This window comes from Eriocheir sinensis, chromosome 59, assembly GCF_024679095.1.
Source record: "Eriocheir sinensis breed Jianghai 21 chromosome 59, ASM2467909v1, whole genome shotgun sequence".
NCBI classification, from domain to species: domain Eukaryota; kingdom Metazoa; phylum Arthropoda; class Malacostraca; order Decapoda; family Varunidae; genus Eriocheir; species Eriocheir sinensis.
Window position 1 is genome coordinate 10629388 of NC_066567.1, and position 26351 is coordinate 10655738.

Sequence of the window (26351 nt, forward strand, 5' to 3'; positions counted from 1 at the left end):
TGCAGGCACCAGAGGGAATGAAGATGCTGGTTAACTCTTGCAGAAGGGATTTGGACAGCATAAGGATGAGCAAGAATAGTAATAAAAACAATAAACAACACCTGATTATGAAGCCGAGGATGCAGGCACCAGAGGGAATGAAGGAATGAAGATGCTGGTTAACTCTTGCAGAAGGGATTTGGACAGCACAGGGATGAGCACGACTAGTTTGATGGATAAGGAAGGTGAAGTATGTATAAGAAGAAAAAACTGATGATGAAGCAGAGGAAGACCAGCGAAAGAAATGAAGGAATGTAGATGCTGGTCAACTCTTGCAGAAGGGATTTGGACAGCATAGAGATGAGCAAGAATAGTAAAAAGAGAGAGAGAGAGAGATTATGAGAGAGAGAGAGAGAGAGAGAGAGAGAATGAGAGAGCTGGAGAGAGAGAGAGAGAGAGAGAGAGAGAGAGAGAGAGAGAGAGAGAGAGAGAGAGAGAGAGAGAGAGAGAGAGAGAGAGAGAGAGAGAGAGAGAGAGAGAGAGAGAGAGAGAGAGAGAGAGAGAGAGATTTGGAGAGAGAGAGAGAGAGAGAGAGAGAGAGAGAGAGAGAGAGAGAGAGAGAGAGAGAGAGAGAGAGAGAGAGAGAGAGAGAGAGAGAGAGAGAGAGAGATGAGAGAGAACTCGAGAGAGAGAGAGAGAGAGAGAGAGAGAGAGAGAGAGAGAGAGAGAGAGAGAGAGAGAGAGAGAGAGAGAGAGAGAGAGAGAGAGAGAGAGAGAGAGAGAGAGAGAGAGAGAGAGAGAGAGAGAGGAATGTAAATGAGAGACAGAGACTCTTGCAGAGAGAGATTTGGAGAGAGAGAGATGAGAGAGAGTCGTTTAAGGGAGAGAGAGAGAGAGAGAGAGAGAAGGTGAAATGTAAAAAAAGAACCTCCCCCACCTGATTATGAAGCCGAGGAAGAAGACCAGCGGGGGGAATGAAGATGCTGGTTAACTCTTGCAGAAGGGATTTGGACAGCACAGGGACGAGCAAGAGTAGTAATAAAAACAACAAAAAACATCTGATTATGAAGCCGAGTACGAAGACCAACGTAAAAATGAAGGAATGAAGACACTGGTTAACTCTTGCAGAAGAGATTTGGACAGCACAGTGAGGAGCAAGAGTAGGAAGAAAAACAACAAACAACACCTGATTATGAAGCCGAGGAAGAAGACCAGGAGCGTCCACCGCCACTGCACATCCACCAGCGTTGTGTAGAGGTCCTGGAGGTATCGTGACCGGCGCTGACGAAGGTTGGAGTACGTCAGGTTGCAGTCACCGTTGCGTCGGATGATGTAGTGACGTGACCCGGGGTTGAGCAGTCCTGGGGGGAAGGGGGAGAGGAGGGGAAGATTATTACTATCGTGGGAGGGATATGGGATTATTACTACAATTGTCACCCTAGTAAACTGCCTGCCTAAGAGATCCTGGTGGTAGTTTGACGAGGCTTCTGTACGATGAACGTGAAGAGAGCACTCACGAGACCCCGGTTGCTCTCACTGGGTAGTTGTATGACCCTGGTGGTAGTCTGTCAAAGCTTCTATAGTACCATGAAAGTGGAAATAACATGAGAACCCGATTAACTTCTTTGTGGACTCTGGAAATAGTTGATGTGAGTGAAAGGAGGAAGCGTCGGAGAATATAGGAACTTTAGCGTCATTCGTAAAGAAGATTGGCGAAGGAGGGAGGGAAGGATGATTAGAAAGGAAGGGAGGGAAGGATGATTAGAAAGGAAGGGAGGGAAGGATGATTAGAAAGGAAGGAAGGGAAGGATGATTAGAAAGGAAGGAAGGGAAGGATGATTAGAAAGGAAGGAAGGGAAGGATGATTAGAAAGGAAGGAAGGAAGGATGATTAGAAAGGAAGGAAGGAAGGATGATTAGAAAGGAAGGGAGGATGATTAGAAAGGAAGGAAGGGAAGGATGATTAGAAAGGAAGGAAGGATGATTAGAAAGGAAGGAAGGAAGGATGATTAGAAAGGAAGGAAGGAAGGATGATTAGAAAGGAAGGAAGGAAGGATGATTAGAAAGGAAGGAAGGAAGGATGATTAAAAAGGAAGGAAGGAAGAATGATTAGAAAGGAAGGAAGGACGCATGATTAGAAAGGAAGGAAGGAAGGATGATTAGAAAGGAAGGAAGGAAGGATGATTAGAAAGGAAGGGAGGATGATTAGAAAGGAAGGAAGGGAAGGATGATTAGAAAGGAAGGAAGGATGATTAGAAAGGAAGGAAGGGAAGGATGATTAGAAAGGAAGGAAGGAAGGATGATTAGAAAGGAAGGAAGGAAGGATGATTAGAAAGGAAGGAAGGGAAGGATGATTAGAAAGGAAGGAAGGAAGAATGATTAGAAAGGAAGGAAGGGAAGGATGATTAGAAAGGAAGGAAGGAAGGATGATTAGAAAGGAAGGAAGGAAGAATGATTAGAAAGGAAGGAAGGAAGAATGATAAGAAAGGAAGGAAGGACGGATTATTAGAAAGGAAGGAAGGGAAGGATGATTAGAAAGGAAGGACGGGAAGGATGATTAGAAAGGAAGGAAGGGACGGATGATTAGAAAGGAAGGAAGGATGATTAGAAAGGAAGGAAGGGAAGGATGATTAGAAAGGAAGGAAGGGAAGGATGATTAGAAAGGAAGGGAAGGATGATTAGAAAGGAAGGAAGGGAAGGATGATTAGAAAGGAAGGAAGGATGATTAGAAAGGAAGGAAGGGAAGGATGATTAGAAAGGAAGGAAGGGAAGGATGATTAGAAAGGAAGGAAGGGAAGGATGATTAGAAAGGAAGGGAGGGAAGGATGATTAGAAAGGAAGGAAGGGAAGGATGATTAGAAAGGAAGGAAGGAAGGATGATTAGAAAGGAAGGAAGGGAAGGATGATTAGAAAGGAAGGAAGGATGATTAGAGGAAGGATGATTAGAAGGAAGGGAAGGATGATTAGAAAGGAAGGAAGGAAGGATGATTAGAAAGGAAGGGAGGGAAGGATGATTAGAAAGGAAGGAAGGGAAGGATGATTAGAAAGGAAGGGAGGGAAGGATGATTAGAAAGGAAGGAAGGAAGGATGATTAGAAAGGAAGGGAAGGATAATTAGAAAGGAAGGGAAGGATGATTAGAAAGGAAGGAAGGGAAGGATGATTAGAAAGGAAGGAAGGGAAGGATGATTAGAAAGGAAGGAAGGAAGGATGATTAGAAAGGAAGGAAGGGAAGGATGATTAGAAAGGAAGGGAAGAATGATTAGAAAGGAAGGAAGGGAAGGATGATTAGAAAGGAAGGAAGGAAGGATGATTAGAAAGGAAGGAAGGAAGAATGATTAGAAAGGAAGGAAGGAAGAATGATTAGAAAGGAAGGAAGGAAGGATGATTAGAAAGGAAGGAAGGGAAGGATGATTAGAAAGGAAGGAAGGAAGGATGATTAAAAAGGAAGGAAGGAAGAATGATTAGAAAGGAAGGAAGGAAGGATGATTAAAAAGGAAGGAAGGGAAGGATGATTAAAAAGGAAGGAAGGGAAGGATGATTAGAAAGGAAGGGAAGGATGATTAGAAAGGAAGGAAGGGAAGGATGATTAGAAAGGAAGGAAGGGAAGGATGATTAGAAAGGAAGGGAAGGATGATTAGAAAGGAAGGAAGGGAAGGATGATTAGAAAGGAAGGAAGGGAAGGATGATTAGAAAGGAAGGAAGGAAGGATGATTAGAAAGGAAGGAAGGGAAGGATGATTAGAAAGGAAGGAAGGGAAGGATGATTAGAAAGGAAGGAAGGGAAGGATGATTAGAAAGGAAGGAAGGGAAGGATGATTAGAAAGGAAGGAAGGGAAGGATGATTAGAAAGGAAGAAAGGGAATGAGGATGAATAATTGAGAGATGGATAAATGGGGAAATGAATGGAAGGAGGAATAACAGAGAGAGAATGAGAAGAGAGAGAGAGAATAAAGAAAAAAAAAGAAGGATGGAAGGAACCTCGGCGCATTTAACAAGGCTCTCATAGGATTTACAGGCATTCCATGAACACCTGTATGACCCTGGAGGTAGTTTGACTCTTCCTCTGCACCGTGAACCTAAATAAACACTCATGGAGAAGTGTTTGACCTCTTTTTATGGCTTTTATAAATGATTGACGTAGGAGAAGAAGCGCCGGGTACAAAAAGCCCGCTAGACCCTGCTGCCACGTCTCCTACCGACCTCGCACATCATGCCTCTCTCTCGATGTGTGTGTGTGTGTGTGTCTCTCTCTCGATGTGTGTGTGTGTGTGTGTGTGTGTGTGTGTGTGTGTGTGTGTGTGTGTGTGTGTGTGTCTCTCTCTCTCTCTCTTAAGGACAGACCACCAAGTCTGGACCATGGGGTCTGTGTGGTCTGATTTTCTATGTAAATCTATGTAAATCTCTCTCTCTCTCACTGTATGTGTGTGTGGGGTAGTGCACGACAATGCATAATAATAATAATAATAATAATAATAATAAACCTCTTTAAAAAAAACGCACCAAAACTCTTTACCCCTTGAGTGGTGTGGAAATAAGGTCAAAGTGTAATATTTTTATGTTCAATCTAAGCGACCACTCCTTCCCCACTCCCTGGCCATCCCCAGCGGAACCTCACCATTCACCTGGATGACTTGCATCAGAATTTGCTTGACGGTCCTGGCATTCCATATATAGGTACAGTCTCCATATTTTATCATAATTATGCCATATGGCTAACATTGTATGGCAGATGGCAGACACACACCAAAAAGTGGCAGAAATGCGATAATTAAAGCAGGCAGAGCAACTTGCAACTGCGGTGTGTTGGGTTGCCTTGAGCTGACAACGCCGCGGTGGCAACGCTGCCAAGTGTTGTACACATTTCTTTGTATTCACTCACAGATAGAGAATCAATCATTAAAAACATATTTGTTTTTATACTAGAGTGAGAGAGAAAGAGAGAGGCACGGGGAGAGAAAGAGAGAAGGGTGTGAGAGGCACGGTACGCGAGGTCAGTTGGAGACATAGCACCAGTGTCTAGCGGGCTGTTTACGTCAGAGCCGCCACTTAAGATTTGCCGGACTTATAGTATGATGGGTCTACACCGCACTGAACCGCATCCAACTTTCCTATGCAAGAGGTGACCCTAAAGTGAGTGAGCTGACTGAGAAATAATGTTATGCTTCCTTCAGACCTTAAGTGGTTTTGAATTTCGCCGCCAGAGTGTTAATGAGTGTGTGATCTGCTGGCTGTACATTATGTTAGGTTAGTATATATAGTGTTGTTGTGTAGGTTGTTGAATCGCACCATTTTTGCTCTGTTTTGGTCCCCCCCCCCCCTCCTCCTCCTCCTCCTCCTCCCTTTTTCCTTTTCTTTTTTCTTTGTTTCTTTCGTTTTCCTTGTTTGTTTTAATTCGTCTTTATCTTCGTCTTTTGTCTTTTCTTCTTCTTCTTCTTCGTGTTTCTTCTTCCTTTTCCTTGTTTGTCTTAATAATATTCGTCTTTATCTTTCTCTCTTTTCTTCTTGTTTCTTTTGTTTTTGTTTTCTCCTTGTTCTTCTTCTTTTTCTTCTGCATCTTCATCTTCTTTTTCTTATTATTCGTCTTCGTCTAATTCTATTCTACTACTTCTATTTCTATTCTTATTATTATCATTATTCATCCACAAACTCGTTAATCTATCCATCAATTCATCGTTTTCTTTATCCAGTCAAACATTTCAACACTCGTTAATCTATCCATCAATTCATCGTTTTCTTTATCCAGTCAAACATTTCTACACTCGTTAATCTATCCATCAATTCATCGTTTTCTTTATCCAGTCAAACATTTCTACACTCGTTAATCTATCCATCAATTCATCGTTTTCTTTTTCTTTATCCAGTCAAACATTTCTACACTCGTTAATCTATCCATCAATTCATCGTTTTCTTTTTCTTTATCCAGTCAAACATTTCTACACTCGTTAATCTATCCATCAATTCATCGTTTTCTTTATCCAGTCAAATATTTCTACACTCGTTAATCTATCCATCAATTCATCGTTTTCTTTATCCAGTCAAACATTTCAACACTCGTTAATCTATCCATCAATTCATCGTTTTCTTTATCCAGTCAAACATTTCTACACTCGTTAATCTATCCATCAATTCATCGTTTTCTTTATCCAGTCAAACATTTCAACACTCGTTAATCTATCCATCAATTCATCGTTTTCTTTATGCAGTCAAACATTTCAACACTCGTTAATCTATCCATCAATTCATCGTTTTCTTTATCCAGTCAAACATTTCAACACTGGTTAATCCATCCATCAATTCATCGTTTTCTTTATCCAGTCAAACATTTCTACACTCGTTAATCTATCCATCAATTCATCGTTTTCTTTATCCAGTCAAACATTTCTACACTCGTTAATCTATCTATCAATTCATCGTTTTCTTTATCCAGTCAAACATTTCTACACTCGTTAATCTATCCATCAATTCATCGTTTTCTTTATCCAGTCAAACATTTCTACACTCGTTAATCTATCTATCAATTCATCGTTTTCTTTATCCAGTCAAACATTTCTACACTCGTTAATCGTTAATCTATCCATCAATTCATCGTTTTCTTTATCCAGTCAAACATTTCTACACTCGTTAATCTATCCATCAATTCATCGTTTTCTTTATCCAGTCAAACATTTCTACACTCGTTAATCTATCTATCAATTCATCGTTTTCTTTATCCAGTCAAACATTTCAACACTCGTTAATCTATCCATCAATTCATCGTTTTCTTTATGCAGTCAAACATTTCAACACTCGTTAATCTATCCATCAATTCATCGTTTTCTTTATCCAGTCAAACATTTCTACACTCGTTAATCTATCCATCAATTCATCGTTTTCTTTATCCAGTCAAACATTTCTACACTCGTTAATCTATCCATCAATTCATCGTTTTCTTTATCCAGTCAAACATTTCAACACTCGTTAATCTATCCATCAATTCATCGTTTTCTTTATGCAGTCAAACATTTCAACACTCGTTAATCTATCCATCAATTCATCGTTTTCTTTATCCAGACAAACAATTAACTCGACTATCCACTTATCAATCTATCTATCTCTCCTCGTACACCCACAAATGTCCTCTCTCTCTTTCTCTCTATACACATTCAGAAGGTTAATCATACCGCCCTTTGCTTTTATACAGTCGCACAAATCATCTTTTATCTGCCGTATATATCAATTCCATTACACGAATACTAATGACTCTTATTATCATGATTATCACCTCCTTCCTCTACTGCTTGTAATACTAATGATCCCTTCCATTCCCTTTGATATTGCTATCCCAGGAATATATATACGGAAGGTTTTGGTTGGTATTCTTAGATGATTTTGCCTCCCACGTCAACTATTTTCTAAGGCCAAAAATGAGATCAGGAGGGATATGCTTTTTTTTTTTAAGATTCATGGTACAGAAGAAGGGTCAAACTGCCACCAGGGTCATAAAACTACCCCTGGACGCGCCCTGCACTCCTACGAAAGCCTTGTCGAATTTGTTTTTCTTTAGGTTCACGGTACAGAAGGGTCAAACTGCCACCAGGGTCATAAAATCACCCCTGGAAAAGTCCTACACTCCTACGAAAGCCTTGTCAAATGTGTCTTTTTAGGTTCACGGTACAGAAGAAGGGTCAAACTGCCACCAGGGTCATAAAACTACCCCTGGAAATGCCCTACACTCCTACGAAAGCCTTGTCAAATGTGTCTTTTTAGGTTCACGGTACAGAAAAAGGGTCAAACTGCCACCAGGGTCATAAAACCACCCCTGGAAATGCCCTACACTCCTACGAAAGCCTTGTCAAATGTGTCTTTTTAGGTTCACGGTACAGAAGGAGGGTCAAACTGCCACCAGGGTCATAAAACTACCCCTGGAAATGCCCCGCACTCCTATGAAAGCCTTGTCAAATGTGTGTCTTTTTAGGTTCATGGTACAGAGGAAGGGTCAAACTGCCACCAGGGTCATAAAACTACCCCTGGAAATGCCCCGCACTCCTATGAAAGCCTTGTCAAATGTGTTTCTTTAGGTTCAAGGTACAGAAGAAGGGTCAAACTGCCACCAGGGTCATAAAACTACCCCTGGAAATGCCCTACACTCCTACGAAAGCCTTGTCAAATGTGTCTTTTTAGGTTCACGGTACAGAAAAAGGGTCAAACTGCCACCAGGGTCATAAAACCACCCCTGGAAATGCCCTACACTCCTACGAAAGCCTTGTCAAATGTGTTTCTTTAGGTTCACGGTACAGAAGAAGGGTCAAACTGCCACCAGGGTCATAAAACTACCCCTGGAAATGCCCCGCACTCCTACGAAAGCCTTGTCAAATGTGTGTCTTTTTAGGTTCATGGTACAGAAGAAGAAGAAGGAAGACAACCACCAGGGTCATTAAACTCCCTGAAGACACACTTCCCATTTCTTCATTAAATCCTTGTCAAATGTGAGAGAGAGAGAGAGAGAGAGAGAGAGAGAGAGAGAGAGAGAGAGGGTCATAAAGAGACCCTGAGAGAGAGAGAGAGAGAGAGAGAGAGTCAAATGTGTGTCTTTTTAGGTTCATGGTACAGAAGAAGAAGAAGGAAGAGAAGAAGAAGAAAAAGAAGAAGAAAAAGAAGATTTAAATGAGATATGAAAATAAACAAACACACATTCCGTTTTCTCTTTTAACCACACTTCCCATTTTCTCTTTCATTAACCTTCCCTTGAGAGAGAGAGAGAGAGAGAGAGAGAGAGAGAGAGAGAGAGAGAGAGAGAGAGAGAGAGAGAGAGAGAGAGAGAGAGAGAGAGAGAGAGAGAGTGAGAGAGAGAGAGAAAAAAAAAGAGATAGAGAGATAGAGATAGAGAGAGAGAGAAGAAGAAGAAGAAGAGAAGAAGAAGAAGAAGAAGAGAGAAGAAGAAGAAGAAGAGAGAAGAAGAAGAGAAGAAGAAGAAGAAGAAGAAGAAGAAAAGAAAAGAAGAAGAAAAGAGAAGAAGAAGAAGAACAAGAAGAAGAAGAAGAAGAAGAAGAAGAAGAAGAAGAAGAAGAAGAAGAAGAAGAAGAAGAAGAAGAAGAAGAAGAAGAAGAAGAAGAAGAAGAAGAAGAAGAAGAAGAAGAAGAAGAAGAAGAAGAAGAAGAAGAAGAAGAAGAAGAAGAAGAAGAAGAAGAAGAAGAAGAAGAAGAAGAAGAAGAAGAAGAAGAAGAAGAAGAAGAAGAAGAAGAAGAAGAAGAAGAAGAAGAAGAAGAAGAAGAAGAAGAAGAAGAAGAAGAAGAAGAAGAAGAAGAAGAAGAAGAAGAAGAAGAAGAAGAAGAAGAAGAAGAAGAAGAAGAAGAAGAAGAAGAAGAAGAAGAAGAAGAAGAAGAAGAAGAAGAAGAAGAAGAAGAAGAAGAAGAAGAAGAAGAAGAAGAAGAAGAAGAAGAAGAAGAAGAAGAAGAAGAAGAAGAAGAAGAAGAAGAAGAAGAAGAAGAAGAAGAAGAAGAAGAAGAAGAAGAAGAAGAAGAAGAAGAAGAAGAAGAAGAAGAAGAAGAAGAAGAAGAAGAAGAAGAAGAAGAAGAAGAAGAAGAAGAAGAAGAAGAAGAAGAAGAAGAAGAAGAAGAAGAAGAAGAAGAAGAAGAAGAAGAAGAAGAAGAAGAAGAAGAAGAAGAAGAAGAAGAAGAAGAAGAAGAAGAAGAAGAAGAAGAAGAAGAAGAAGAAGAAGAAGAAGAAGAAGAAGAAGAAGAAGAAGAAGAAGAAGAAGAAGAAGAAGAAGAAGAAGAAGAAGAAGAAGAAGAAGAAGAAGAAGAAGAAGAAGAAGAAGAAGAAGAAGAAGAAGAAGAAGAAGAAGAAGAAGAAGAAGAAGAAGAAGAAGAAGAAGAAGAAGAAGAAGAAGAAGAAGAAGAAGAAGAAGAAGAAGAAGAAGAAGAAGAAGAAGAAGAAGAAGAAGAAGAAGAAGAAGAAGAAGAAGAAGAAGAAGAAGAAGAAGAAGAAGAAGAAGAAGAAGAAGAAGAAGAAGAAGAAAAATGGCAAATATTTATCAGGAAACACTTTTTCTTCTTCTCCTCCTCCCCCTCCTCCTCCTGCTCTTCTCCCCCCCCCCTCCTCCTCCTCCTCCTCCTCATTTTAATCATCATCATCATCATCATCATCATCATTATGTACCCAACAGAATGCAGAGTCCCCCCCCCTCCCCCCCTTCCTTTAGCGGTTAAACAACTCGAAATCCGGCTGTAGCTAGTCCCCACACACGCACGCACACACTCACACACACACACACACACCGTCCATAACGAAGCCTCACAGCCCTAACGCACACAAATACAAAGGGTTGCCGGCGTGGCGTCAAATCTCTTCCCTCCGTCAGAGTCCATCCCATCCTGAACAGCGCATCGCGGAACCAAATCTTTCCTCGATCTCCTCCTGAAATTGACGTCTCTTTCGGCCACTCCTCTGATCGGGCTTTTTTTTTCATTATTGTTTTCTGTGTGTGTGTGTGTGTGTGTGTGTGTGTGTGTGTGTGTGTGTGTGTGTGTGTGTGTGTGTGTGTGTGTGTGTGCCCTTGAACTGTCTCCTCTGTTGTAAATAAAAAAAATAAAAAAAAACTCCTCTGAACGTTTTTTATAGGAGCAGTAAGTAGCGGGCTTTTAATTTAATTGTTTCCTTTTTTTTTTTTTTTTATTTTTTTTTTATTTTTTATTTTTTTTTTTTTTGCCCTTGAGCTGTTTCCTCTGCTTCCCTTGAACTGTCTCCTTTGCTGAAAAAAAAAATCTTCTGAACGCTTTTTATAGGAGCAGTGAGTAGCGGGCTTTTTTTTTATTTTATTATTGTTTCCCTTTTTTTGCCTTTGAGCGGTTTCCTCTGCTGTAAAAAAAAAAAAAAAAAGACGAAAACACTATCACGGTAACTAAGAGAAGCTTTCAAGTGTAAAAAAAAAAAAAAGGACCAAGGAGGACCCAGAAAGCGATGGAGAGCGGAACAGGTCACAAGATGAAGAAGAAGAGTGACATGATGATGATGATGATGATGATGATGATGATTACAGGGGCGTTCACTGCTTGGCGCCACAACTGCGTGGTCATATGGCGCCGAACTTACTGCTAAACTATATAAACCCGGTAAAAAAATAAAACATGATAAAAAAAAACACACTAAGGGTCGTATTACAAAACATTTCGTCGCCCAAGTTCACATATTTGCCAAAGCTTTCATAGGAGTTGTGGGCATTTCCAGGGGTAGTCTTATGACCCTGGTGATAGTTTGACCCTTCTTCTGTACCATGAACCTAAAGAAACACATTTGACAAGGTTTTCGTAGGAGTGTTGAGCATTTCCAGTAGTTTTATGACCCTGGTGATAGTTTGACCCTTCCTCTGTACCATGAACCTAAAGAAACACTTATTTGACAAGGCTTTCGTAGGAGTGTTGAGCATTTCCAGTAGTTTTATGACCCTGGTGATAGTTTGACCCTTCTTCTGTACCGTGAACCTGAAGAAACACATATATGACAAGGCTTTCGTAGGAGTGTTGAGCATTTCCAGGGGTAGTTTTATGACCCTGGTGATAGTTTGATCCTTCTTCTGTACCATGAACCTAAAGAAACAAATTTGACAGGGCTTTCATAGGAGTTGTGGGCATTTCCAGGGGTAGTTTTATGACCCTGGTGATAGTTTGACCCTTCTTCTGTACCATGAACCTAAAGAAACACATATTTGACAGGGCTTTCATAGGAGTTGTGTGCATTTCCAGGGGTAGTTTTATGACCCTGGTGATAGTTTGACCCTTCTTCTGTACCATGAACCTAATGAAACACATATTTGACAGGGCTTTCATAGGAGTTGTGTGCATTTCCAGGGGTAGTTTTATGACCCTGGTGATAGTTTGATCGTTTTTCTGTACCATGAACCTAAAGAAACACATATTTGACAATGCGGTCATAGGAGTTGTGTGCATTTCCAGGGGTAGTTTTATGACCGTGATGGTAGTCTGACCCTTCCTCTGTACGGTGAACCTGAAGAAACACTCATTAGAACCCGACTGACCCCCTCTTTGACCTTTAGAAATAGCTGACGTGAGGAGCGAAAGTGTCTTGTAATTCCAACTTAAAAAAAAAAAAAAAAAAAACTATATAAAAAAGCTTAAGAAGTGATTGTTGATATCGTATAGTTATATACAAACACACAGTACCATGTCAACATTCAACCCCCTCTGTATGTATTCAGGATAATATGGGATGGACTATGACAGAGGGATGAGATTTGACGCCACACCGTCTTGTAAACAAACTAAAATGGTGCCTCGTGAACCTGTCTTCCAGTCATGCTTGTCTCACGTGGTACCGAATCTCTCGTATTTCGCGCACGATTGAATTCTCTCTCTCTCTCGTATTGGTAAGGTTTGTAATGGAGGAATTAATTTCATGTTTTAGTTTTGTCTTCTAGTTTTGTCTTTTTTTTGGCATTTCTTCGGTTTGTGACGCAGGAATTTGCTTTTTCTGTCTTCTTTTGATCTTTTAGTAATGTGTCTGTTTCTTTTTTAGCATTTCTAAGGTTTGTGATCCAGGAATTAGCTTTTTCTCGCTTTTCTTTCGATCTAGTTTTGTTTTTCTCTCTTTTATGGATTTATATGGTTTGTGATTCAGAAATTAGCTTTTTCTCTCTTCTTTTAATCTTCTAACTCTGTTTAAGTTTCTTTTTTATAGATTCTAAAGTTTTGTGATCCAGGAATTAGCTTTTTCTCTCTTCTTTTGATCTTCTAGTTTCGTTTCTGTCTTTTTGTTATATTTCTACGATTTGTGATTCAGAAATACGCCTTTTCTTCCCTTACATTCCTCTGTTTTCGTGTTTTCTTCTACCTCATGAACCTCTTCCTCCCAAGCTTCCCGTGGTATTGAATCTCTTACATGCGTGTCTAAGAATCCACCATTTTTATCTTTAGGTTTGTTGGGAGAGGCGAAAGCGTTATAGAATCATGGCCTCACACACCCGCGGAAATTATTGAGAACCAGAAAAAAACAAGAATTAAGACAAAAACAGACGGAGACCACCACCAACAAACAAACACACACACACACACACACACACACACACACACACACACACACACACACACACACACACACACACAAACAAACAATTTAAAGCAGAAAAAAAGAAGTAAAAGTGGAAGGAAAAAAGTGAAGAAAAATAACAGAAGAAAAAAGAAGACAAAGTGGAAGAAAATAGTGAAGAAAAATAATAGAAAAAAACATGAAAACGAGACTATCACAAACGAACACAAACGCACAAACAAACAAGGCATTCCCGGGCGTCGATTAAGCTCATTGGGTTGTTTCTGTACGAGGCAACCGTGAGCGTAGGGCATCAAGGGGACGCCCACGTAACCCATGGCTCAGACTATCACTGGGCCCTCAAAACAACCCATGGAAACACCCACAACAACCTACACGAAATCCACTATGGGTGTGTAAGTTCTTGAAATGTTTGAGGATATGGACCTAACATATAAAGAGGATAGATAGGATAATGAGTGAAGTCTTTCGTCCTAGATTCGTGTCAGAGTTATAAGGGAGAGATAAGGAAAATGAGGGCGGTGTTGATAAGAGAATGGGAATATAGAGAAGACGTGTTAAGGAGGTCAGAAATGTTACATAGCAATGGAGGAGAAAGAAAGGAAGAGAAAGAAAGATGCGTGATACGGAGAAGATATGAAAGTCGGTAAGAATTGAAGAAAAAAAAAAGAAATATGAATGGCAAGAAGAACGGAAGATGATAAGAGATGCCGGGAAGAAGATAAAAGAAGAGAAAGATGAATAGGGAGAAGATTGAAAGAAGTTGAAAGAAGAGAAAGATGAATAGGAAGAAGATTGGAAGAAGTTAAAAGAAGAGAAAGATGAATAGGAAGAAGATTGGAAGAAGTTAATAAAGATGCCGGAAAGAAGTTAAAAGAAGAGAAAGATGAATAGGAAGAAGATTGGAAGAAGTTAATAAAGATGCCGGAAAGAAGTTAAAAGAAGAGAAAGATGAATAGGGAGAAGATTGAAAGAAGTTGAAAGAAGAGAAAGATGAATAGAAAGAAGATTGGAAGAAGTCAATAAAGATGCCGGGAAGAAGATAAAAGAAGAGAAAGATGAATAGGAAGAAGATTGAAAGAAGTTAGAAGAAGAGAAAGATGAATAGGAAGAAGATTGAAAGAAGTTGATAAGAATGCCGGAAAGAAGTTAAAAGGAGAGAAAGATGAATGAGAAGATTGAAAGAAGTTGATAAGAGAGAGAGAGTTAGAGAAGAGAGAGAGAGAGAGAAGATTGAGAGAGAGAGAGAGAGAGAGAGAGAGAGAGAGAGAGAGAGAGAGAGAGAGAGAGAGAGAGAGAGAGAGAGAGAGAGAGAGAGAGAGAGAGAGAGAGAGAGAGAGAGAGAGAGAGAGAGAGAGAGAGAGAGAGAGAGAGAGAGAGAGAGAGAGAGAGAGAGAGAGAATAGGAAGAAGATTGAAAGAAGTTGATAAAGCCGGAAAGAAGTTAAAAGGAGAGAAAGATGAATAGGAAGAAGATTGAAAGAAGTTGATAAAGCCGGAAAGAAGTTAAAAGAGGAGAAAGATGAATAGGAAGAAGATTGAAAGAAGTTGATAAAGCCGGAAAGAAATTAGAAGAGAAAGATGAATGAGAAAAAGAATGAATGAAGTTGATAAGAGATGTCGGTAGGAAGTGAAGATCAAAGAGAGTAATAATTGTATATAAAGGAAGGTTGATGTTTAAAGAGAGGAATTATTTGATATAAAGGAAGGTGGATGTTTAAAGAGAGGAATAATTGGATATGAAGGAAGGTGGATGTTTAAAGAGAGGAATAATTGATAGAGAGGAAGGTGGATGTTTAAAGAGAGGGATAATTGGATATAAAGGAAGGTGGATGTTTAAAGAGAGGAATAATTGGATATGAAGGAAGGTGGATGTTTAAAGAGAGGAATAATTGGATATAAAGGAAGGTGGATGTTTAAAGAGAGGAATAATTGGATATGAAGGAAGGTGGGTGTTTAAAGAGAGGAATAATTGGATATGAAGGAAGGTGGATGTTTTAAGAGGGATAATTGTATATAAAGGAAGGTGGATGTTTAAAGAGAGGGATAATTGTATATGAAGGAAGGTGGATGTTTAAAGAGAGGAATAATTGTATATGAAGGAAGGTGGATGTTTAAAGAGAGGGATAATTGGATATAAAGGAAGGTGGATGTTTAAAGAGAGGAATAATTGGATATAAAGGAAGGTGGATGTTTAAAGAGGAATAATTGGATATAAAGGAAGGTGGATGTTTAAAGAGGGATAATTGGATATAAAGGAAGGTGGATGTTTAAAGAGAGGGATAATTGGATATAAAGGAAGGTGGGTGTTTAAAGAGAGGAATAATTGGATATGAAGGAAGGTGGATGTTTAAAGAGAGGGATAATTGGATATGAAGGAAGGTGGATGTTTAAAGAGAGGAATAATTGGATATGAAGGAAGGTGGATGTTTAAAGAGAGGGATAATTGGATATGAAGGAAGGTGGATGTTTAAAGAGAGGAATAATTGGATATGAAGGAAGGTGGATGTTTAAAGAGAGGGATAATTGGATATGAAGGAAGGTGGATGTTTAAAGAGAGGGATAATTGGATATAAAGGAAGGTGGATGTTTAAAGAGAGGGATAATTGGATATGAAGGAAGGTGGATGTTTAAAGAGAGGGATAATTGGATATAAAGGAAGGTGGATGTTTAAAGAGAGGGATAATTGGATATAAAGGAAGGTGGATGTTTAAAGAGAGAGATAATTGGATATAAAGGAAGGTGGATGTTTAAAGAGAGGAATAATTGGATATAAAGGAAGGTGGATGTTTAAAGAGAGGGATAATTGGATATAAAGGAAGGTGGATGTTTAAAGAGAGGGATAATTGGATATAAAGGAAGGTGGATGTTTAAAGAGAGGAATAATTGGATATAAAGGAAGGTGGATGTTTAAAGAGAGGAATAATTGGATATAAAGGAAGGTGGATGTTTAAAGAGAGGAATAATTGGATATGAAGGAAGGTGGATGTTTAAAGAGAGGAATAATTGGATATAAAGGAAGGTGGATGTTTAAAGAGAGGAATAATTGGATATGAAGGAAGGTGGATGTTTAAAGAGAGGAATAATTGGATATAAAGGAAGGTGGATGTTTAAAGAGAGGAATAATTGGATATAAAGGAAGGTGGATGTTTAAAGAGAGGAATAATTGGATATAAAGGAAGGTGGATGTTTAAAGAGAGGAATAATTGGATATAAAGGAAGGTGGATGTTTAAAGAGGAATAATTGGATATAAAGGAAGGTGGATGTTTAAAGAGAGGAATAATTGGATATGGATAAAAATGACGCATAGAAGTGGAGAGAAAATAAAGGAAAAAAAGGAAAAAATCAGGAAAATAATAAGACATGAAAAAAGAGACTATCACAAACAAACACGCAAACAAACACACAAACAAAGCCTTACTAATCATGACCACTCACACTTAGAAGCAAAAACGAGAAAAAAAAGAAAAAATAGGAAAATGAGAACAGAAAAAAAAAAAATTGACACAAAAACAAACAAAGACCACCACCTACAAACAAACACACTAACACACAAACACACACAAACAAACAATTTAAAGCAGAAAAGAGAAGAAAAAAAGAAAAATGAAAGAAAAAAAAGACAAAGAAAAAATAAGACACAAAAAACAAACAGAGACCACCACCAAACAAACACACTAACACACAAACAGACAATTTAAAGCAGAAAAGAGAAGAAAAAAGAAGAAAAAATAGATGAAAAAATAGTAAAGAAAAATAACAGAAAAAAACAGGAGAACGAGACTATCACAAACAAACAAAAACAAACAAACACACTAACACACGAACAAACAATTTAAAGTATAAAAGAGAAAAAAAATAAGGAAAATGGAAAAGAATAAGACATGAAATAAAAAATAAATTACCACAAACAAACAAACAAACAAACAAACAAACAAACAGGGCCTAAATAAACATCATCTAATTTCTATCAATTATCTTCTATCGTCTATCTTCAACAAAAAAAGACAGGAAAACAACAACAACAGAAAAGCGATCAAAACAAAACAATCACAAACAAAACAAACAAACAAAGCCTCACATAACCATCATCCTCTATCTTCTTCCACTTACCATTATACTGCAAGCTCATCTTCCGCATCTCCATCGTCCCGCCACCATCATCACCAGCATCCTCTTCCTCATCCTCCTCCTCTTTCCCGCGACCCCTCCCCTTAGCACCAGTCACTGCTACCTTCGTGCTATTCATCTTTACACTAAACACTCTCTCGTCTGTTCTGTCATCACAGCTGCAACGGGGGGACTCAGAGGGGGACTGGGGGAAGGGGGGGAAAGAGTGGGATAAGATTAGTATGAAGGAGGACGAGAGGAAAGGGGGAGGAGGAGAGACGAAGGGGGAGGGGTAGAAAAAAAAGGTGAAATTCATGGTCTTATTTCGACATCTCCGTTTCTAGTCACATTTCACCTTCTCTGTCTCTATTAAACTGCCCTTGTTCATCATTGTGTTGTCCAAATCCCTTCTGCAAGAGTTAACCAGTGTCTTCAATCTTTCATTCCCTCCTCTGGTTTTCTTCTGCGGCTTCATAATCAGGTGTTTTTTGTTGTTTTTATTACTATTCTTTCTCGCCCCTGTGCTGTCCAAATACCTTCTGCAAGAGTTAACCAGTCTCTTCATTCATTTCCTCTGCTGGTTTTCTTCTGCGGCTTCATAATCAGGTGTTTTTTTGTTGTTTTCATTACTACTCTTGCTCATCCTGTGCTGTCCAAATCCCTTCTGCAAGAGTTAACCAGTGCCTTCATTTCCTCTGCTTGTCTTCTTCCTCGGGTGTTTCTTATAATTATATACTTCACCTTCCCTCTCCATAAAACTACCCTTGTTTATCCCTATGCTGTCCAAATCCCTTCTGCAAGAGTTAACCAGTATCTTCATTCCTTCATTCCCCTTGCTGTGGGGGAGGTATTACTCTCCTTATCAGTTCGACATTCCTCCCAAGGGTAGAGATAAGGAAGGTGGGTGGAAACGGTAGCAGAGTGCGTATAACAAAGGGGTTTTGAAATTTGAGGGAAAAAAATTGAAAAAAACACACCGAAACAATAACAGATAAAGAAAAGGAACTAAGGAAAAGGAAATTAAGTTGAGATTGCTGATAAAAAGAGTAATGTGAAGAATTTACATACAAATAAGGAAGAAAACAAAAAAAATAAGATATGGATCAAGGAAAAAGGAAATGAAGTGAAGTAGAAATTGATGATAATGATGGAACAAAGAAAAAGGAAATGAAGTTGAGATTGATGATAAAAAGAGTAATGTGAAGAATTTACATACAGATAAGGAGGAAAAGATTGAAATAAAGATATGGATAAAGGAAAAATGAAATGAAGTAGAAATTGATGATAATGATGGAACAAAGAAAAAGGAGATGAAGTTGAGATTGATGATAAAAAGAGTAATGTGAAGAATTTACATACAGATAAGGAGGAAAAGATTGAAATTAAGATATGGATAAAGGAAAAAGGAAATGAAGTGAAGTAGAAGTTGATGATAAAGATGGAACAAAGAAAAAGGAAATGAAGTTGAGATTGATGATAAAAAATATAAAGGTGAAGAATTTACATACGAATAAGGAAGAAAAAAAAATTAAGATATGGATAAAGGAAAAAGAAAATGAAATGAAGTAGAAATTGATGATAATGATGGAACAAAGAAAAAGGAAATGGAAGTTGAGATTGATGATAAAAAATAGAAAGGTGAAGAATTTACATACGAATAAGGAAGAAAACAAAAAAAAAATTAAGATATGGATAAAGGAAAAAGGAAATGAAGTGAAGTAGAAGTTGATGATAAAGATGGAACAAAGAAAAAAAGGAAATGAAGTTGAGATTGCTGATAAAAAGAGTAATGTGAAGAATTTATATACGAATAAAGAAAAAAACAAAAAAATAAGATATGGATAAAGGAAAAATGAAATGAAATGAAGTAGAAGTTGATGATAAAAAAAACAGGAAGACGAAGAACGTAACAAAGAAAGGAAGAGAAAAGAGAAAATGAAAATATGGACCAAGGAAAAATGAGAGGAAAAAGAGATTGATGATAAAAAAAAGATGGGGAAGAAAACAACAACAAAAAAACAAAGATATGGAACAATAAAAAATTAAAGAATATGAACTAGAGATTGATGATAGAAAGAGAAAGGTGAAGAATAAATAAAATAGAAAATAAAAATAGGAAGAGAAAGGAAAAAAGAGGAAAACGAGAGAGAGAGAGAGAGAGAGAGAGAGAGAGAGAGAGAGAGAGAGAGAGAGAGAGAGAGAGAGAGAGAGAGAGAGAGAGAGAGAGAGAGAGAGGCTGGGTGACTAAGAGTGAAGAAAGTGAGGAGGGGAACGAAGATAAGAAGATAAGGAGGAAGAGGAGAAGGAAGAGGAAGAGGAGGAGGAGGAGGAGGAGGAAGATTGGTGGTCAAGTCAGTGACATTTGTTTTGCGAGAGAGAGAGAGAGAGAGAGAGAGAGAGAGAGAGAGAGAGAGAGAGAGAGAGAGAGAGAGAGAGAGAGAGAGAGAGAGAGAGAGAGAGAGAGAGAGAGAGAGAGAGAGAGAGATGATCCCCACTTCCAATAATTCGTTTCTTACCTAAAAAAAAAGATAAAATAAATCGCAAGAGGTTAATTTTATATATATCACAATTTTTTCATCCATTTTTCACTTATTTTTCATCTCTTCTTATTTCAGTGTAGCAATAAACATGTACTTCGCTTTTGCACAGTCTGTTTTTTGGTTCTCATTTAAATTCGCCTCTAAATATATCAAAATCCCAGTTCCCGAGTCTTAATTTCTGCGACTTCCTATTTCAGTTTAGCTTTATATATATAATTCGTAAACGCAAAAGCACTTATTTTCGCGTCTGGTTATATATTAATTTGGTTTTATATATTAATTTAGCAATATTACTCTTTACTTTCGTGTTTCTGTATTTTAATTTTGCTCCTTGGACAATCATTTCGCACTCACAACCTCTTTTATTTTCATTCTGTTTGTGGGTTTTATATATTCAATTTCGTAGTCGCGGGCTCTTCCCTTTTTTATCTTTTCTTTTCGCTATTCACTTTTAGCTTTACGTTTTATTTCGCATTCGATTTTTTTTTTTTTTCCTGTCTGGTTATTTCAATTCATCTTTACACACTAACTTCGCAATGGCCAAATCTTTTATTTTCCTGTCTCGTAATTTATCTGTCGCTCATTCTTTATTTTTCGCATCTTAGAGTCGTATTATCAGACATCTCGCCGCCCAAGAACACCTATTTGACAAGGCTTTCGTAGGAGACGTGGGCATTTCCAGGAGTAGTTTTATCACCCTGGTTGTAGTGTGACCCTCCCTCTGTGCCATGAACCTGAAGAAACACTCATTAGAACCCGACTGACCCCCTCTTTGACCTTTAGAAATAGATGATATGAGGAGCAAAAGTGTCTTGTTATACCAACCTAAGTACGACAAGTTTACCTTTCTTCCTATAACTAACTCGTACTTTTGACTATATACAATTTCTTATATACACGACATTTGACCTCATATATAAATTTCGCAATCGCCGAGTCTTTATTTTCGTGTGTGCTTATTATCAGTATTGTTTTATCTCCTTTGGTTGAGGATAAGACCCGGGGTGCGATAAGGTGACGGCGTGATTAGGGTGAGGAGGAGGAGGAAGAGGAGGAGGAGGAGGAGGAGGAGGAGGAGGAGGAAGGAAACACGTAACAATGATAGCTCTTTTCTCATCTCTCAAATAACAAAAAATGACAAGATCAAGAGTGAAGAAGAGAAGAAGTGCAAAGGTTAATTCGTTTCACACACACACACACACACACACACACACACACACACACACACACACACACACACACACACACACAGAGGAAGAGTAAGAGGAGGAAGAGGAAGAGGAAGAGGAAGAGTAGGAGGTGGAAGATGAAAAGGATAATGAGGATAAGAAAGGAGGGAAAGGAGAGGAAAGGAGGAGGAGGAAGAGTGGAAGAGAGCAAGGAGGAGGAGGAGGAGGAGGAGGGAGAGTAAGAGGAAGAGTAGGAGGTGGAAGATGAAGAGGATAATGAGGATAAGAAAGGAGGGAAAGGAGAGGAAAGGAGGAGGAGGAAGTGTGGAAGAGAGCAAGGAAGAGGAAGAGCAGGAGGAGGAGGAGGAGGGAGAGTAAGAGGAAGAGTAGGAGGTGGAAGATGAAGAGGATAATGAGGATAAGAAAGGAGGGAAAGGAGAGGAAAGGAGGAGGAGGAAGAGTGGAAGAGAGCAAGGAGGAGGAAGAGGAGGAGGAGGAAGAGGAGGAGGAAAAAAAAAAAAAAAAGAGGAGAGAAGGGACAGTAAAGGAGTTAAAAGGGAAAGTGAAAAAATTAAGGGAGTAAATAAGAAAAGCGAAATAAAGTAAGAAAAAGAAAAAAAAAGGAAAATAAAGGAGGAAAATATGACACAGACCAACAGAGAGAAGCAATGAATCGCCAATGTCCAGTTTTCTTCCCATCCTCCCACGAGACACAGAGAGAGAGAGAGAGAGAGAGAGAGAGAGAGAGAGAGAGAGAGAGAGAGAGAGGAGCGAAGGAGGAGGAAAGGAGGAGAGAGAGAGAGAGAGAGAGAGAGAGAGAGAGAGAGAGAGAGAGAGAGAGAGAGAGAGAGAGAGAGAGAGAGAGAGAGATGAAAATATAAAGTTAGATAAGTAGATATGGAAAGATGAGAGAGAGAGAGAGAGAGAGAGAGAGAGAGAGAGAGAGAGAGAGAGAGAGAGAGAGAGAGAGAGAGAGAGAGAGAATTCAATAGAACGTGCACCGGACATATACTGATAACGTTGATGACACACACACACACACACACACACACACACACACACACACACACACACACACACACACACACATTCCTAATTTGATTAACTGAACCTTTTTTCTTTTTTTTTGCTGAATCAAACTCAAAAAAATAAATAAACTCATTATAGAAATTTTCTTTTGCAGGGTCTTCAGTATGCTCTCTCTCTCTCTCTCTCTCTCTCTCTCTCTCTCTCTCAGGAGGAAGTATAGGAGAGAGATATGGAGAGGAGGGAAACGGAAAGTAAGGGAAAGAGAAAGGGAAAAGGAGGAAGAAAAAGATGAATATAACAGAAGAAGGAAGAAGAAGAGAGATAAAGATAGATAGATAAAGAGATAGATAAAGAAAGAAGAGAGATAGATAGATAAAGAAATAAAGACAAACTAAAAAAGACACGAAGAAAATGAAGAAGAAAAAGAAGAAGAAGAAGAAGAAGAAGAAGAAGAAGAAGAAGAAGAAGAAGAAGAAGAAGAAGAGAAAGCGTAAACAAAACAACCATTAATTAAGTATGTAGGCTGAATTATCAACTCCGGCAAACAAGGAAGTGACGAGGAGAGAATAAACAAGTAGACGAGGAAGAAGGGAGGAAGGAAGGGGAAGAAAAGATATGGAAGGAAGAGGAGCTGAAGAATAGAAAGATAGAGAATAGAGAAATAGAGAAGAATCCGAGTGAAAGATCGAAACAGGAGACATAGTAATAATAATAATAAAAAAAATAGAGTACAAATAGAGGAAGAGAAGAATATGAATACAAGGAAAAGAGAAACAAAGAAGGAAAATGAGAGAGAAGAAAGAACGAAAGATTGTACATAGCAATAATATAAAAAAATAACAACACAAAATAGAAGAAATAAATATGAACACAAGGAAAATGACAATACAAAATAGAAGAAATAAATATGAACACAAGGAAAAGAAAAACAAATAAGGAAAATGAGAAAGAAGAAAGAACGAAAGATTGTACATGGCAATAATATAAAAAAAATGACAATACAGAATAGAAGAAATAAATATGAACACAAGGAAAAGAGAATCAAATAAGGAAAATGAGAGAGAGAAGAATGGGATTGAAAGAACGAAAGATTGTACATAGCAATAATATAAAAAAAATGACAATACAAAATAGAAGAAATAAATATGAACACAAGGAAAAGAAAAACAAATAAGGAAAATGAGAAAGAGAAGAAGAATGGGATTGAAAGAACGAAAGATTGGACATAGCAATAATATAAAAAAATGACAATACAAAATAGAAGAAATAATATGAACACAAGGAAAAGAAAAACAAATAAGGAAAATGAGAGAGAAGAAGAATGCAAGTGAAAGATCGAAAAACAGGAGACATAGTAAGAAGAGACGAATAAGTACACAAGGAAAAGAGAAAAAAGGAAAATGAGAAAGAGATGAAGAATGCAAGTGGAAGAACGAAACATTGGACATAGTAATAATAAAATAAAAAAATGACAGTACAAAATAGAAGCGATGAATGGGAATACAACTTTAATTCACACACAAATCACTCCAGCGTTCAAAATATCTGTAAAAAATAAATAAATAAAAACAGAGACGAATGAGCAATTACGAAGATTATTTCCACATTTAATTTCCCCAGACACAAAAGACTTATTAATTAATGTATCTTAACGCAAAAAAAAATGATATTAATAGTCATCCATTATTAGGCTATGCAGAACGAAGGCCTTTCCCAACGTATTCCACTTTAATATTAGGCTAACGTAAAATAATAAAAGAAAATAAATATATGTAGGAGTTAATTAATATCAATGTCCTTATGTAGACTGTGTTATTAGGTTAAAAAAATACTCCTTTGTTGATATTATCTTATTTGTAAAACTTGATAGGGATACTGCATTTAAATTTCGCGGGGATATTTCTAATTTGTTTTGGGTTTTTCAATCGTTAAATGCAAAAACTACTTGTGCGAGTGTTTAAAATTATTCTCTTGGTTAAATTATCTTATTGTAAAATCGGAAAGGGATATTGTATTTAAATTTCGCGGGGATATTCTAATTTGTTTTGGGTTCTACAATCGTTAAATTCAGAAACTCATTGTGTTAAAAAATATTCCCTTGGTTAAATTATTGTAAAACTGGAAAGGGATACTGTATTTTAATTTCAGGGGACATCCATATTTTTTTTTTTTTTTTCAATCGTCAAATGCAGAAGCTAACATCACTGCCCCTGTATGTGGTTAGGGTAGAGATTGTAGCTTGGTAGTAAATCGTTAAATGTAGAAAATAATTGTGTGATTGTGTTGAAAAAAATATTCCCTTGGTTAAATTACTGTAAAACTGGAAAGGGATATCGTATTTAAATTTCGAGGGGGATATTTCTAATGTGGTTTGGGTTTTTCAGTCGTTAAATGCAGAAACTAATTGCGTGATTGTTTAAAAAATACTCCCATAGTTAAATGATCTAATTGCAAAACTGGATAAGGATGTATTTAAATTTCGCGGGAAATTTGTTCTGTTTTTTTCAATCGTCAAATGCAGAAGCTTAAAGGCGGCTTTACACCTGGCAATGCCTGGTCGGCAATACAGGCGCGGCAGCATTTTTGGTCTGGGTCTGGGTCTGGGAGCCCTTCTCGCGGCAAGCTTTCTGCAGCTGAGCGCGTCCGTCTTGTATTGCCGACTGGCGGCTGAGTACAGCATGTCGGCGCCAATAAAACAAGAAATGACAGATATAGACAAGATTTGGAGCCGGGAGGCCGAGGTGGCATTGCTAGAGGAAGTGAGGCAGCATCGACACTTGTGGGACCCACAAGATAAGCTGTACAAGAGGCAGAGTCTGCGTTAAACAACTTTTGAGAGTGGCAGCAACATTGCGGGAAATGTTTATCTCTTTGCAGGATATCGAAGGAGGTAATGAACGATTATTTTCGTGTATTATATAATCACACTATGTACTGCCTGGGGGTTGGGATGGCATGTTCCTCCCTTCTCCTTTGTTGTTAAAGGCAACAATAAACAATCAATCAGTCAATCAATACTACTTATGATAAAACTCGTTTACTTAAAGTATTTAACTTAAGAACATAAGAACGTAGGAGTCTGCAAGAGGCCGGTAGGCCTGTACAAGGCAGCTCCTTTGAACCCAAGCTCCCGTGTATCTAACCCCACCTAATATCGCTGTCCATGAATTTATCTAATCTATTTTCGAATGTGACAATTGTATTAGCACTCACCACATGACTGCTAAGCCTATTCCACTCATCCACCACTCTGTTAGTAAACCAATTTTTGCTTATATCCCTGTTGAATCTGAATTTATCCAATTTAAACCCATTACTTCGTGTCCTACCCGGTTCTCTTACCAACAAAACCTTATGAATATCCCCCTTATTAAAGCCCTTCATCCATATATAAACCTCGATCATGTCTCCACGCACCCTTCGCCTTTCTAGAGAACGCAAGTTTAACTGTTTGAGTCTTTCCTCGTATGGCAAGTTTATCAACCCCTGAATCATCTTAGCCTAGTCATCCTCCTCTGCACCGATTCTTACATTTTGATATCCATTCAGTAGTAAGGTGACCAGAACTGAACCGCATAGTCAAGATGAGGTCTAACTAATGCTAAATATAGTTTGAGGAAGACTTCGGCGCTTCTGTTGCTTACGCTCCATGAAATAAATCCCACTACACTATTTGCTCGATTTCTAGCTTGAATGCATTGTGCCCTTGGACGGAGATCAATCTAATGAACTAAACTCATTGTGGTTTTAAGATATGGTAGTAGGCTTTTGGGGTGTCTGGGATGAATTCATGCCCTTGCATTTACTAGCAGTTTACGTCTTGATGCTCCCGGCGGCTCCCACGTGTGAAGCACCCAGGCGGTCTAGCCGCAGATCGTCGCGGCTGTATTGCCGGCCAGGAACTGCCAGGTGTAAAGCCGCCCTAACATCACTGACCCTGTATGTGGTTAGGTTAGAGATTGTAGCTTGGTAATAACTCGTTAAATGCAGACGCTAACATCACTGACCCTGTATGTGGTTAGGTTAGAGTGTAGCTTGGTAATAACTCGCTAAATGCAGACGCTAACATCACTGACCCTGTATGTGGTTAGGTTAGAGAGTGTAGCTTGGTAATAATACTCTATGATTATTTATTCTTATCACACCATGTCCTTGTCTTCCTGTCTGGATCATACTGCCCTCTCCTACTCCTTATTCGACTCCTAGATCCTACCACCTACTCCTTCTTTCCTTCTCTCCAACTTCGTCTTTCTCTCCATTCCTCCATCCTGTTATCTCCAATTCTCCGTCTCTCTGTTCCTTTATTCTTTCCTCCACTCCTCCATCCTGTTCTCTCCACTTCTCTACATCTTTATCTGTTCCTTTATTCTTTCCTTCGCCTCCACTTTTCTCTCCACTCCTCCAGTCTGTTCTCTCCACTTCTCTCCATCTTTCTCTGTTCCTTAATTCTTTCCTCCACTCCTCCATCCTGTTCTCTCCACTTC

At 38.5% G+C, this 26351-nt stretch overlaps 1 protein-coding gene and 1 long non-coding RNA gene across 6 annotated transcripts in view; one reads left to right on the forward strand and one right to left on the reverse strand.

Moving 5' to 3' along the window:
* Positions 1 to 26351, reverse strand: part of LOC126985573 (G protein-activated inward rectifier potassium channel 3-like) — a 39481-nt gene that overhangs the window by 11484 nt on the left and 1646 nt on the right. For 2 of the 3 annotated variants that reach the window (XR_007738809.1, XM_050840721.1), the window contains exon 2: positions 1166 to 1340. Coding sequence is in view for 2 of the 3 variants with exons in the window: in XM_050840721.1 (XP_050696678.1) it covers positions 1166 to 1340 (175 nt within the window). In the remaining variant the exon portion in view is untranslated. Of the gene's footprint in view, positions 1 to 1165; positions 1341 to 17132; positions 17335 to 26351 lie in introns of all 3 variants that reach the window. The other variant, XM_050840722.1, reaches the window with a different exon arrangement.
* Positions 15236 to 16802, forward strand: LOC126985577 (uncharacterized). 3 transcript variants are annotated; one of them, XR_007738816.1, is made up of 5 exons: positions 15236 to 15280; positions 15401 to 15440; positions 15641 to 15720; positions 15801 to 16040; positions 16081 to 16802. It is a non-coding gene; the product is annotated as an uncharacterized LOC126985577 (long non-coding RNA). The 3 variants fall into 3 exon arrangements; XR_007738813.1 differs by having other exon boundaries at positions 15801 to 16802; XR_007738814.1 differs by lacking the exon at positions 15401 to 15440 and adding an exon at positions 15481 to 15520 and having other exon boundaries at positions 15801 to 16802.